The sequence below is a fragment of the Rhodamnia argentea genome, chromosome 10 (genome assembly GCF_020921035.1).
Source record: "Rhodamnia argentea isolate NSW1041297 chromosome 10, ASM2092103v1, whole genome shotgun sequence".
NCBI classification, from domain to species: Eukaryota; Viridiplantae; Streptophyta; class Magnoliopsida; order Myrtales; family Myrtaceae; genus Rhodamnia; species Rhodamnia argentea.
Window position 1 is genome coordinate 22,429,787 of NC_063159.1, and position 15,227 is coordinate 22,445,013.

General features: G+C 38.2%; 1 protein-coding gene and 1 pseudogene across 2 annotated transcripts; both read left to right on the plus strand.

Annotated features, from left to right (window-relative positions):
• Positions 1-980: 980 nt before the first annotated feature.
• LOC115735034 lies at positions 981-3,316 on the plus strand (annotated as a pseudogene).
• Positions 3,317-5,976: 2,660 nt separating this feature from the next.
• Positions 5,977-14,891, plus strand: LOC115735154 (pectin acetylesterase 5-like). 2 transcript variants are annotated; one of them, XM_030666265.2, is made up of 12 exons: positions 5,982-6,315; positions 6,456-6,538; positions 8,687-8,816; positions 10,233-10,312; positions 10,452-10,544; positions 10,990-11,114; positions 11,444-11,504; positions 12,193-12,246; positions 12,355-12,432; positions 12,555-12,660; positions 14,116-14,261; positions 14,460-14,891. In XM_030666265.2, the coding sequence occupies exons 1-12, from the start codon at positions 6,096-6,098 to the stop codon at positions 14,565-14,567; spliced, it is 1,284 nt and encodes a 427-aa protein (XP_030522125.1). In that variant the 5' UTR covers positions 5,982-6,095; the 3' UTR covers positions 14,568-14,891. The 2 variants fall into 2 exon arrangements, with proteins under 2 accessions (XP_048127555.1, XP_030522125.1); XM_048271598.1 differs by lacking the exons at positions 14,116-14,261; positions 14,460-14,891 and adding an exon at positions 12,796-12,973 and having other exon boundaries at positions 5,977-6,315.
• Positions 14,892-15,227: the final 336 nt, after the last annotated feature.

Genomic DNA, 15,227 nt, shown 5'->3' on the forward strand with positions numbered 1-15,227 from the left:
CATTATTGCAAAATCTCGTAAATATCCTTAATAGAATCTATATACTCTAAATAGTCACTTTTAAACATTCATTACCAAAGCATGCATACTTATGTTATTTCTTGTACATCAATAATAGATTTACCACAATATGAATACGAATAGAAAAGCAGGATTAGAATGTTGCTAGGATTTGATATTTCCTAAAGTGACTATTAAAAAAGAAATTACTGCATAATGATCGCACGTCAATATGTCATGTGACTCAACTTTTAGTGCATAAGGACACCTCAAGTGCCATTATTTGTGTACGATGCTCACTTTGGTGCCAATATTTTTTTACATCACTTAAGTGTCAAATCAGAAAAAAAAGATCACTTTAGCGCCAACGGCAAGAAATTCCAACGACCTCACCGGAGTTGGCACTTAAATAATTGTTTCTAAAATTATTAGCACTTATGTGATTCAAAAAACGATTACTTTAGTATCAAATCCGAGAAAAAAATGATCACTTTAGTGCCAACTGTACGAAATTCCGGCGACCTCATCGGATTTGGCACTTAAATAACTGTTTCCAAAAAAATTAGCATTTAAGTGATAAAAAAAATATTGGCATTAAAGTGAGCATCGTATATAAATATTGGCACTTGAGGTATCCTTTTACCCAACTTTTAGTGTATGTTCCCGTGCGAATTTCGGCAATCACTTATTCTGATTCTACGTAATGATTATTTTGAACAAAATGTTGGGAGCATTACCTCTCATATGTGTGTATCAAATTTGTTTTTTTGCCCTTTCAATTACATCCACTGGTATTTTTCCGGGGCAAGAAATCGGCTAATGCACGCAACTTCCACTAATGATTGCACAGTTGCACTGACGTAAAAAACTCAGATGGCAGAGTCAAGTGAACTAGTAATCGAGAGAGGAAGAGAGATGAATGTTGCTATTTTCTAGCAATAAAGCAAACTAAAGGAACAGACTGCGCAGGATGGAATCGGGAGACCATGATCCTGGCGATGCTGAAACCGGCGTCTGAGATGTCCTTCGTTATTCTTATGCTTGTCTTCGCGGCATCAGCAGCAGCGGCGGCAGAGTCATCTCCTCCGAGCCTAACTCTGTCCGAACACGTGGCAATCTCAAAGACATCCCGTACCCTTTTGGAATCGGACCTGACTGCTCCTTGTCCGACCGGTTTGAGATCGATTGCCAGTGAACCCGCGGCATCTCCACTCCAGTACTTAAGAACTTGAGCGTGGTGGTGTTAAATATCTCGCAACCGGACAGTTCCTCCCCAGGCCTCGTTACGATCAGCCAGCCGATAACCTACTCCCATCGTAATTCTGTGACCAACCAGGAAAAATACGCCCCAGTGGACTTAAGGGGCAGCCTTTTCAGGTACTCCAAGAGTAACTATTTTGTCTCTGGAGGTTGTGACAACCTGGCCTTGATGGCCGACACCGATTACCCTCGGTCCACCGTAGGATGCAAGTCTTCCTGCGACGGAACGGGGACTTACAGGGTCGATCCGTGCTCCAGTGGTAAGAATTGCTATGTGACTTCAATCCCCAGTGAAATCTCAGCATACAGCGTGGTGTTCAAGACTATCAATGGTGAAGCCATAGTGCCAGGGGATACAGAATGCAGATACACTTTCTTGGTCGAGAGCACATGGTGGTGGGATCAAGCTAATTGGACCAGTCTACCGCTGGACATTCCGGTGGCGCTCGAATGGGCAGTCACCAAACATGAGGAGATGGGGATCCGACAAAGAAACAGTACTAAACAAAAAAACAGGCGAAGCAGTGACATCGGCTCCTGCTATACGTACTCGACGATCAAGATTCCTCCCATGACATATTGTTCTTGCAATCAAGGCTACAGAGGGAATTATCTTCTTCCCGACGGATGCCAAGGTGCGATTGCAACGTCCCCTTCTATTTTGTATCATCATCTTTATCCATAGCTAGGTAGGACGCTATGCGAGCTCGAACCTATGAAAAGCCCGTGGATGAAATTAATTAAATTGTTCGAATCGGACGATGGATGCTAAAAAATTTGGTACTACAGAAGAATCCAAGAGAGAATTTGACTGCTGAAAGTTCAGTCTGATATCATGTGTGTTGAAACTGCTTGCTCTTTTTGCTTCTTTCTTTACTTTTGATCAGATGTTGACGAGTGCAAGAAAAAACCGGACCTCAATTGTCGAGGGAAATGTGTGAATCAACCCGGGTCATACAGCTGCATAGACTATAAGATCATTGCCATAATAGGTTCGTCACTTCCAGCTCTTTCTTTTGAGTTATTTTGCTGAGTGAGTCCTCCATTTTTGCCTTCTCCATTCAAAGCAAGAAGGCATTTGTTCAAATTGGTAGAAGCTAATTTGTTGATGAAGAAGGTGAAATTGGTTACGTAATGCAAGAGTGAAGAAAAACTCTCAGGATATCATCAATCATGTTCCTAAAGCAATCGCGGTCGACTTTGTTTTTACATAGGTACGAGCGCGGGTGTCGGAGCCATAATATTACTTCTTCTTTCTGGGTGGTTGTACAAACTTATCAAAAGAAGGCGCGAGGCAAAGCTCAAGCAAAAATTCTTCAAACATAATGGCGGACTTCTGTTGAAAAAATGACTATCTTCTATTAAACATGACCATATGCAGAAAGGCAAGTTATTCACCTCAGCGGAGCTAGACACGGCTACGGACCATTTTAATGAGAACCGAATATTGGGTCGGGGTGGCCAAGGAACTGTCTACAAGGGAATGTTGATAGACGGCATGATTATTGCGGTCAAGAAATCCAAAATTGTCAATGTAGGACAAGTCGAACAGTTTGTCAATGAGGTCATCATTCTCTTTGAAATCAATCACAGCAATGCGGTCAAGTTATTAGGATTCTGTATGGAAAGTGAAATTCCTCTTTTAGTATATGAATTTGTCCCGAATGGAACTCTCTACCAATATCTTCACGATCTAGATGAAAAATCCGTTTCATGGGACACGCGGCTAAGAATTGCCAACAAAGTTGCCGGGGCTCTTTCATATTTGCACTTTGCTGCAGCCATACCGGTTTATCACTGTGATATCAAGTTGTCTAATATACTCTTGGATGAGAAATATCGAGCTAAAGTGGTGGATTTTGGAGCTTCCAGATCAATTACCATTGACCAAACTCACTTGACCACGATGGTGCGAGGAACCTTTGGATACTTGGACCCAGAGTACTTCCAAACAAATCAATTTACAGGCAAGAGTGATGTTTATAGCTTTGGGGTTGTCCTCGTCTAGCTCCTAACCGGAGAAAAGCCAATTTCTCAATTCCTCCGTCGCAACTAACCTATTATGGAATGGTTAGGGGGCCAAGCATGACGCGAGAGGCCCGCCTTACTTCTGAAAACTAAATTCGTAGACCTCGGAGACTTGTTTACGTTTGATTCTTCTAGGCGCTCATTATCGGCACATTTATCTCTCATAGGAGAATGCTTTGTATGAGAATGCTTTGCTACAATATTTTCTGTTCTTATTTTACGATTTTTTTAAACAGATCAAAGGCGTCTTTGAACAAGGGCGGAAATCCAAGGCTCTCATCCACGCTCCGTCTGATTTCCTTTGAGCAAAAGTGTTAAGCTTTCTGCTTGCAATTCTCCGATATGGGAAGAAAGGGAGCTGGAAAGTCGTGAGGGTTGCTTCTGTTTGTAGAATCGTCCATTGAGCTTCTTTTGGAAGCAACACACTCTTCAAAACGTAAAATATCAATAATTATTAGTCGATACCAACCTTGCTTGTGACTGTTACAATAAAACTGTCTCTACATAACTGTATTCCTTCTACAACAACGCACCATACATTCTTCCCAAAAAAGTTTCTGAATCATATCTCTTGAGACAACCAATTCAGGAGCTCTTGGTTGTTGCGTTAGTCATTTCAATTAATGACAGAGCAAGTTGGCGAAGTTTCCGAATCATATTTCTAGAGTGCCGCGACCCTCCTAAGTTGAACCATAGGAAGGTAATGGATTACTAAATTTGTGCGAATCATCTTTTGCGATTTGGTACTTATGCATTGTACAGACCCTCTCAAGCTCTATCATCCCGACTTGAATTTCGCAAAATTATGACATTTAGTTTTGTTTAGGAGTCGCAGTAACCTATTATGTGCTGGTTAAGCCCGAATAAGACGCTGGAGCCCACTCTATTCATCCAAACAAGAGATTCATAAGTTACGAAACTTGATACCCTAGATAAATTTATCGTCATTATGGTAACTTTTCTCCTCTATAAAAAAGATTTGCATGTAATATCTCTAATTTTATTCCCTAAATCCTCTAACACAAGTAAAAGGGTGATCATGTATGGGTACGCAAGTCATAAAAACTAAATCAAGCAATAATAAGCATCAACTCAAATGGGGGATAATGACATCATATCTATCATAATTTTCGTTGTTTTCAAAAGTTTATAGCACTCAAGTAATCAATTGAAAAGTTACATAACATTCAAGTAATAATAATAATAAAAAAGTTATAGACTCAAGTGAATGTCATACATAATTTGTGGCATTCAAGTGATTGAAAGAAAAAAGTTGTACAAAAAATTATCACACTTATGACGTCCTTTTCCCCAAGGCAAAAATTAATTAAGGGTTTGTTATTAAGCCTCGGAACAAGACCCCCGTGAGCTATAAATCAAATTACATATGCACCGAGACTCCATTTATTTAACAAAAAATGAATGATCGGGAGAATATTTTTCAAAAAAATGATTGTTTATATCGCTTGAAATAATTAGTCAATGAAAAATAGTTTCATTATTGAAAATAATTTAAGTCTTAGTATTTCCGTGGACGATGAAAATATTTATCAAAATGGTTCATTTTCTGAGAAACATACGCAATATAAATTAAAATAAACATAAGATGCTACTATTTAAGTGCCAAAAACTCCTAAATGCCTAGATAACTGTAAGTAAATTATGAATCACCTATCTTTCAAAACTTACGTAGATGCAAACTAGATGTAATTCCAATCTAAGTTTTTTGTTGCTTTGTATATATTTAATTTTCAAATAGGCAGATACAAAAGAAATTTAAGTAATAAAACTAAAATATAAGTCTTAAGAATTGCATAAGGCCAAGGCTTATAGCTAGGCTGTCAAATGGGTGTATCATGTCGAGTTCGGATCAAGTTGAAAATGGTCCAATCCAGATTGATCCACTTATAAGCAATATAAATTTAATGACTCCTATCTAACCCGACCCGACACCCGACCCTACATATATTATTAAAAAATATTCATATGTATTCTTATTATATAATCCCGTACCCACTTATTTAAAGCCCATTAATGCCCACATTTATGATGCAATACGTTCTCAACTATTTATTGTTGGCATGAGCTGTCAATTAGAGATAACATAGGAATCCAAATTATTTTACTTCCTATTTTTTCTTCTAATTAGGAGGATTGTTAGGATTGACTCTTCATTGTATATTTATACTCGAAAGCATTGTAAAACAGAACGTACATAGAGTACAAAAACTTTCTCCAGAAAGTTATATGTGTTTCTTCATGGTATCATGGTATCAGAACGACTCTACCCTAGGACCTGATCTCACCATGGCTGAAGGCACTGATTTAACTCTTCCACAACCAACCGGTAAGAAACTACAATTAAGGGTAACATTTGTCCAAGGTTGGTGAAACAGGTAAGCAAACTTCTCTAAGGTTTTTATTTCGCGAAAAAAAGAATGATTTAAAAAATATTTTCGTAAAAATAATCGTATGAAATGACTAGTTATTGAATTTTTTTTTCATTGTCAACAACAATATATGTCTAATAGTTTTATGGACGATAAAAATAATTTTTGATCATTATTTTCGTAAGCGATCCAAGATTTTTTTTTTAAAAATCATTTATTTTTCGCATAGTAAAATGGAGCGATAAATGGATGGAGATGGAAAACGGAATTCTCGTACTAACGAGGAAAAAGAAAACTGCAGAGAAATAGCCTCAAGCTGTTGTTGTTGCTCTCTCCGGCGTTGACTTTAAGTGCTCACTGCTCACCCACTAACTGAGATCATCCAGTTCGACCTCGCGATCTCCGAAGAGAGCAAACATGATGGCGAACACCGCCAGGCTCCGCCCTCTGGCATGGTGGTGGAAGAAGTGGACCAAGAGGGACTGGGCAATCGCAGCCGTTGCCGTCACCGCCTTCCTCTTCCTCCTCTCTTCTCTGTCCGACGACCCTCGCCGCGATCGAGGCCCCGGAGCTCGGTTGCCGGCGGCCGATTTGGTCGACTTGACCTTGCTTCGCGATGCCGATGCCAAAGGCGCACGTAATTTCTCCAGTCTCTGCTTCCGATTCGATTTTCGTGGAGTTTTAGTTGTTTAAGTGGATGTGCCCAAAAAGGGGTGAGAAAAAAATTCGAGCTTGGACAGAGCCTGAAACTGTGCGATGTTTCGTTTGTGGTTGCAGTGTGTTTGGATGGGAGTGCACCTGGATACCATTTCTCCAAGGGTTTCGGATCTGGCTTCGACAGTTGGCTTATCCACATTGAGGTTCTCTTTTGATCATGTCCATCTATAACTTAAGAACTTCGAGGAATGCTTGTTGGTTAATCTCAAAGTTCTTATTTTGGCTGTCTGGACATTGCCTTTCATGCTCTGGGTTATCAGAGGAAGATTTGTTTTCCTTCTTTATGGTACCATACCATATTTGTATTACTTGAAGAACTAGATTGGTCCTGGTCATGTGTAGTTGCGACATTTCATTTGCATTGGATGGTTGTTAGGAAGTGTGTAGAAAGCCAATCTTGATGGCAGTCTGAGGGGATCAATTTCGGCTAGATGTACGGTCTGTTCTCTCCTCTATTTCCATTACAGAGCACGGTAACAACATAGAACTATGAAGATAAGCTGTTGCCATGAATGACAGGAATTGCCTTCCAGATACGTTTGTATCCATGCATATGCAGAATTGAACATTCAAATCTTTTTGTAATTCAAGGTGTGTTTGAAACTGCGATCATGATGTCGAAGGGAGGGAGCAAATCGATCTCCTTTTCTAAGTACAAACCTCATACGATGTGCCTTGAGGAAAAGAAAAGGTCACATGAAGTTCCACTGTCTGAGAATGGAATTGAAATCTCATTGTCTTAACATAACCTTTTGAGTTGTCCATGCCGTTTCCAGAAGAATTTTGGTTGTCATCTGCGCTTCCTAGTGAGGGTTAATGGGTTATTATGCTGTCTCCATTTGTCATTTTAGTTTTCAAAATGCTCCATGTTTTTTATGCAGCCTCCTTAAGCTGACCTTAGTGATTGGGTGTGGGGGAAGGGATTAGTTGTTACAGCCGCTCCATTGTAGTCACTTTGTGACTTCGGTAGTTACGACAATATCCCTCTTGAAAATAGGACAAATATTGAATTTATCTGTGCTTTTTGTCTAAGTGTGGTGGTAAATACTAGTAATGTCTCCATAGGACCTCATGTGGCTGTAAAGGAGACTTCATGTTTGGGTTGGCTTCGATGTTAACTTTCTACTCTTTTGCAAATCTTGCAGCTCTTACAATTTGAATTTTAGCGAAAGTAGAACACCTGAAAGCTTTTAAGTTTCTAGATGTTAATATTAACATGTAGAGAAAAAATTTCATGGATATAGGTTTTACGATCTCTGGAACTTATAATACTGTTGTGTTTATGTTTAAATGTTGGAGGGAAAGTCATACGTGGAAGAATACATGGTCTTTCGGTTTTCCAAACAACTCTTGCCACAGTCAGAGAAAAGTGAGTAGCAGAGTAATAATTTGATGCGTCTCATATGTATGATGGAAGAGAGTGTATTTCCCTCTTGATGCCTGCAAGAGGGTGACTCTTAAATTTCTCAGACAATCATTTGAACGAGAAAAGATGTTTTCTGCTTGGTTGTTAGAATAACGTATATGTTGGGATTAGGTAACATGGAACCAACACATGCTTACCATATGAACAAATGCCTTCAAGTTTCTTTAATCACAGTTCAAGGCAATTTTTCCTAATGATCTTTAAAATGCACTTCATTGGTATCCAATTTAAAGTGGATCTGGGATTCCCTGTAATTACATATGTTTGTTCTTTGCCTTATGCCCACACTGAGTAAAACAGGGTCCATTTTGTGTTTTGCTCTTAGTAGTTTGTCCATCATGCAGTTGCATTCATTGTGAAAAGCACTATATGTTTTCTTAGGTTGGTTAGAACAATTTAGGTGTAAACACCTACAATCTACATTACTGGGTGGTTTTGTTGAAATCACTATCGACTCAAATCTGACTGGTTTTCCTTTTCTACTTCTCTATCTGCTACAAAAGAGAGGGTGAAGAAGGCAAGAAATTCCTTTCTACTCCTTAACTACCGAGACTTTGTCTTTAGAACCCTAAATAAGAGTCACATTACCAACCGAAACTTTCATACTATTGTGCGTGGAAATTTTCAACCGCATACTGTCGGTTTTCATTGAAGACTTATGTGATAGATATTATTTGGAAAATTGCTGACTAGCCTGCTTTTAGAGATCAGCAAATTAATAGATCTTGATGGTTACACTGAATATGTTTGCTAATCTTCTTCACAAAGTGCTTACCAGTTGTACATTTAGTTCCTCTGTTGGTAACATGTTTCTTTGGATATTTGTTGTTTACCCATTATCTTTGCCTTTTGAGCTTGATGCCAGGGTGGGGGTTGGTGCGATAGCCTATCATCATGCTTATCACGGGCAAAAACTAAACTAGGTTCTTCAGCGTATATGGAGCAGCAAGTTTCCTTTTCTGGAATTTTAAGCAGTGAACCCTCACAAAATCCAGGTAATTGGCTGTAAGCTGCATCTAAATCTTTGTGGTGCTCTGTAGATGGCTTGTCTTTTTTACTGCTTAAGTTAGAAAGGTGAAAACCAATACTAGGCCTACGTAAGTGTAAGAAGCAGTTTGTACATAGTGTATGAACATTTTGCTTTCTAGATCAATGGTAATTAGTAGTTTAGGTAAATATAGTAGAATAATAGGAATTATGTAGCTTTCTTATGCTTCTGAGTTCTACGTCTATAATGATGTGCGTGCTTTATAGAGGAAAGTTTTCTAAGGGATGTTCTTAAAGTCACATTTATGAAGCTTTCCACCCAAGTTTTCATTAAAGATGAATCATGACATTTGACCTACTTAAGGTGACAGTACTCTTCTCTTCAGATCTTACAAATGTTTTCTGCTGTAAAGTAATTTTTTTTCTCCTCGACTTCCTATATTTTCAGTTTTAATCTCCTAGATATCTTTCTTTTGGCCTCTTTCTAATTTCACTCTTTTTCTGTAGAGTTTTGACTTTTGACTAAATTCTACTTATAGTTAGTCTGTATAAAACGATCTTATGGAAGATTGGAAAGGGCACTCTTCTACAGAATAAATGCACTTCTCGTTGATATATTACTTCCAGTGATTGAGTCCCAGATGCTGTGTGAATTGTATCTAGATACCTAGAGCATTGCTAGATACTTTATTGACCTGCAAGTTTCCTTACAACCGAGAATGCTTGATAAAACTGGCACATTAATGCCCTCACCTACGGAAAGGATTTCATTTTTTCCCCATTGCACTCTTACGGTACTGTGATCTTTCATATATGATATTTAATGGGATATTCTGTCTAATTCAATTCTGAAGAGCGCTTCCCTGCTGGGGCCTATAGATATTCAGTGCCTCTCTCTGCTTAGATATTGGAACTTCTTTTTGTCTCTGTTGCATTTCACTTGTTCTATGGTCTCTTGCTTCTATAGGAGGACACAAAAAGTCACCATCATTGGGTCTGTCAAAGGGGATGTGGTTGTGAACATAAATAAGTGATCTTAAATTTTTTTTTTTTTGGGAACTTGAAATACTTACAACCTCTAGCAAAGCGAATATTCATCAGCTCCTGACCTAGAAGAGCCTATCTTTACACTCCTCAATGCATCTGCCTCATTCCCTCTGTATTGCAATCTTCCATGGCATAATTCTGTTGAAACAGGAAAATAGCAGCCTGAGTCATGCTTCATTGGATGTTGGCAGCTGACTCATTTCTTAAACTCCGTTATCCCAAAAACATTTATTTCTAATGAATTGAACACTTCGTCAAGGAGATGCATTAAATGGTACATCAAATGCTTTTAGTTATATCCTTTGGACTTCTGACTTTTATACAGTTGATATTGATATCTTGCAGTTTCTAATTTAGGCCTTCTGCGCATTTTTCAGAATTTTTTAACTGGAACAAAGTCAAGATAAGGTACTGTGATGGTGCGTCCTTTTCTGGTCATCCACAAAGTGAACCGAAGGTTGGTGTTGGTAAATTATTTGGGTGGTCTGACAGTGCGAAGATAATAACTGGTCATCCAGAGTATGGTCTTGTACTTGTGGTTGGCAATTTAGAAGTAAAGATATCTGGAGAATAACTATATTATGTCATTTGAATAGGACAAGAAAGGAAGAATCTTCTTTAGAGGTCAGCTCATTTGGAAAGCACTCATGGATGAATTGTTGTCAGCAGGCTTGTCAACGGCTCGCCAGGTAGCTTCTACTTCTTCAGGAACCATCCTTGTCTGGCTAGGTTCAAAGGTTTGGTAGGTAACTAACTATGATTGCTTAATAAAGTCGTGGCTCGGTGATATGGCTGATTATATTGTCTTGGTTATCTGCTGCTTTTGAAGGGATAAGTGGGATAAATAGCGAACTGTTCTTTCAGTCCCATTCAGTTCGCAAGTTCAAATTGGTTTTTTCAGTGTAGTCCCTTAATTAAATTAAGGATTGTGGTGTACCTGATAATGAGTCTCTGCAGTAAATTTGGTCAGGTGAGGTTTTGGGAAATTCCCATATCAACATGGTAAAAGATAGGTTCTGTTTAGAGTTGGGTTATGTGAGGGTACTTCTTCCTTCTCTTGGTGGACACATTCACAAGCAGTGATACATGTGCCCTTTTGCTGGCACATTAATTGTTGTTTTGCTTTTGATGCAGGCTTTCCTTACAGGATGCTCTGCTGGAGGATTAGCAACTCTTATTCATTGCGATGACTTCCGAAAACTTCTTCCAAAGGATGCAACTGTCAAGTGCCTTGCTGATGCAGGTTTTTTCCTCAATGAGTATGTTATTGTAATCAGTCAATACTTTTTCCACCAGTAAATGGATGGGTATATGATACCATGCTGGCTGTAGACCGTCCTATATGTTCCCCTTTGATGGTGTGAATTCTTGGGAGAAAGCACATAAAGAGAATTTTTTGCGGACATGTGTTGATTAGCCAATCTAAAATTATTCCTGGAAAGAATATCTGTGCGATGAAGGATACGAAGCGTGTTTAAAAATGGTGGATAGAATCCTGAAGTTTATACTATTTGCTTATTTTGTTTTTTTCACTTGCTCAATGCATTGTCATTTACTGTTTGTGCCTATATGGCTTGTGTTTTTTCAGGAAAGATGTCAGTGGGAAGGACACTATGAGGTCTTTCTATCACAATGTTGTCCAACTTCAGGTTGTGCTTGAACGAATGCAACCCTAATTTATGCAGATTAGTTAAGAGTGAAATAATTTACACCACCTATATTACAAGCGCAATTTAATATCTCACACATTACTATTTCAAGAGTTGGACTATGTGCAGTGAGGTTCCAGGAGTTTTTTAAAAAAGTCATGAGATTACTGGTTGTGTGACTAAGGGTCTGTTTGGTAATGCTCTTGTTTCTCTGATTCCTGTTCTTTTTTTTACATGAACAGTAAAGAACAGAAATTAGTCTGCTAACGTCAGTTAATTTTTCTATTCCCAAGAACAGATTTGGAATAGAAACAAGAAGCAAAAAAAATCTACTTCTTTGATCCCGGGAACAAAATTAGAAAAAATCATTTCTGGTCATAAATTGCTCTCAATAACAGGTCTCAAAAACAGAATTGTTACCAAACAGTCCCTAAGCCACCCTTGTTTTGTAATATTGTTAGTATGGTTCCTTGATAAACAACTATTGCTTTAGATTGGTGGATATGTTTCAATAAGTTAAGGATTTTTATGTTTCCCTCTTCCTCCCTCCCCGTTCTCCCCTTTCCTTTTGAGGGTTTTAGATAGCCCACTACTTCATGATAAAGTTGATGGCTATACTACCAATGTATTTTTCTTCAAAACTGCTAGCTGACGATGGCTGTCTTGGCTTTTATGCTGTTGCTGTCAGGGTGTACAAGAAAGTTTAAACAAGGATTGTGTTGCTAGCAAGGAACCATCTGATGTAGGTCCTTTGTCACTTTTCTCCTTGTTTAGCCTGCAGTATGGCTTAAGTCATCTGATATAACCTCCTTTGGCTGCTTTTGTTGAAATCTGCAAATTGCAATGCTAGTGTTTCTTCCCTAAAGAGATAATTAAAACCATAAGGACCCCGGTTTTTCTTGTCAATCCTGCCTACGACTTTTGGCAGGTAAGTCATTTCCCAGTAGACTCTGATCATTGCATCCTTTTTCCTTTTCCTTTTCCTTTTCCCTTTGGAAACTCCTTATATTTCTGAGCAAGTATGACTAAGATAACTAGAATGGTTTCCAGATTCAAAATGTCCTGGTACCAGAAGGCTCAGATCCAAGTGAAAGCTGGAAAAAATGCAGACTAAATATTCGAGCTTGCACTTCTAGCCAACTTAAAATGCTACAAGGTATGTTTTATTTTGTCACCAAATTTGTCCTAGCAGGCAAAGAAGGATGACCTTTAGTAGTTCAATGCAGATCTCTAAAATTGATATGTTCACATTCATCTATACTGAATTTCGTTAATAACATATGCCAAAAAAAAAAATTTCAATGCAATGTCTGGGCACACATGCAATAGGAATTGTATTAGCGGTGTTGTAGAACTGGGATATGCGGCTTCTTATCTTTGCAACAAGCACAGATTGCAGGAGGCGAAGAAGCACTTGATAAAGTAGATGAACATTTTATCGACACAGTCTACATTTAGAGTAAATGTGGATTTGCGTACATGTGGGAACGCAGCCTTCTATGGGTGTAGGCAATCCTTGATATGCATGTCTATTTATCTATAGAAGTGGGTGTTAGCATGTGGTTGTGTTGCATGGCTCATTTCCATGTGTGAGCTTTACCTAATGAGTTATTTTTTGTTGATACTCCACCTTATTCCGCTCAATTAGACCAAATATGCAGATGATGAACTTTGTATTTTGGTGTTGACTGAAATTCTAAGGGCATAACCACGTAAAAATATTTTGCATGCCAACCAAAGTATTCTATTATATTTCGCAAAAGGACATCTCAAGTGTCAATATTTGTATATAGAGCTCACTTTGGTTCCGATATTTTTTTCTTGGATCAATTAAGTGTCAATTTTTTTTTAAAATTATTATTTAAGTGTCAACTCCGGTAAGGTCGTCAGAATTTCTTGCCATTGGCATTAAAGTTATTGTTTTTTTTCCGATTTGGCACTAAATTGATCATTTTTTGAATTCTTAAGTGTCAATTTTTTTGAAAACGATTATTTAAATGCCAACTCCGGTGGGGTCGTTGGAATTTCTCTCCGTTGGCACTAAAGTGATCGTTTTTTCTCTGATTTGACACTTAAGTGATCTATATATATATATATATATCGGCACCAAAGTGAGTGCTTTACAAAAATATTGGCACTTGAGGTGTCCTTATGCCTATTATATTCTTAAAAAAGAGGCACTCTTTTACTTAATTCATTTGTATTTATGAGTCAACTATAGTATTTGTTGAATAGAAAAAGTTACATAACTTTGAGAAATGTCTAAATAAAAGCCTAATGTCAGTACCATACTGTCTGCTCTAGTCTCGATTCACCTGCACCTACATGGCTTTAAAATTTAAAACGTGTATTGCTAGTTTAAAGTTGTGCAAGACTTATCACGCAATGCCCCATATCTAGGCGAGGTGGGATTAAGCAGATATCTGAAACCCAACAATGTTCATAGAGACTAGAGAGAACAAAGCAGGTACTGGTCATTCATTTAATACAAAAAGAAGTATGAACATATATTCTTAATCAATGAAGCAAAAGATGAAACGTGAAATTATTTCAAGATCAGCAAATCTGATTTTCTTCCAACTTTGCGGCATAACATGGTTCTGTTGAACAGGTTTCCGTGATTCATTGCTGAGGGCACTTAGCGAGTTCCAGAAAAGCAAGGAAGGGGGGATGTTCATCAATTCTTGCTTTATTCATTGCCAGACATGGATCGGCGAGACTTGGCACTATCCCAATTCCCCAAGAATTAACAACAAGGTAAATGAAGTTTAATCACAAATCTCAGGTCAACAGGAGGTTATGCTGTAAACATTGGCGCCAACATGCATCCCCATTGGCCCAAACTAAATGAGTGAGCGACCGTGATTGTTTAGGTGCAGTTAATGCTTGCTAAACCTGGTCAATCACTCTATTTCTCCAGTGGATCAATGGCATCTATTCACTTGTTTTATGCAGACAATTGCAGAGTCAGTGGGAGACTGGTACTTCAACCGAAGAGCAGTGAAGCAAATCGACTGTCCTTATCCCTGCAATCCCTCTTGCTACAACATGGATTTTTCTTGAAATTTTCAGACCTTTCATCGTGTTCGGTATGCATTAATCTCTGACTCCCTTCTTAGAGTTTGTGAGTACAGCGCTTCACGATCCCTATATGGAAACGAAGAGCCTCAAGGGTTATGTTCTTGTAAATCATGTCCAATTTCCTCACTATATGGAAAATGATGTCCTTCATGGTCTCTTGTAATCTCGTTCCCTCCTCGTTAACCTCTGACTCCCTTCTTGGGGTTAGATGAATCTAGATCGTTAGATCTGATGAACTCACGTGGTATCCTTTGCTAATGTATGTGCTAAATCGAATATAAATCATCGAAAACAATTTTGAAATGAGAAATGAGGATATAAATGTCAACTTAAATTATAATTTGGCATCTTAAATGTTTTCATTTTCATTATTACATTGCAAGAGCATTATTTAACACGGTTGGACTACAAACAATGGAAAATGTATCAGCTTTCTTTATGTTATAGAAATGCAAGGTCGGAATATTTTTCTGCAATCAAACCTGGAGGAAATAATCATCTGATGTGCACATTATAACAGACTTTCCCGCGTGTTACAACATTTGAGGTCTTCATGCCAATAATTTAGACATTGTAATTACACCTCGTGAGATCAGTTTAGTGTTTAAAAATGATGTGTGGCGCTGTGGTATTTAGTGGGTA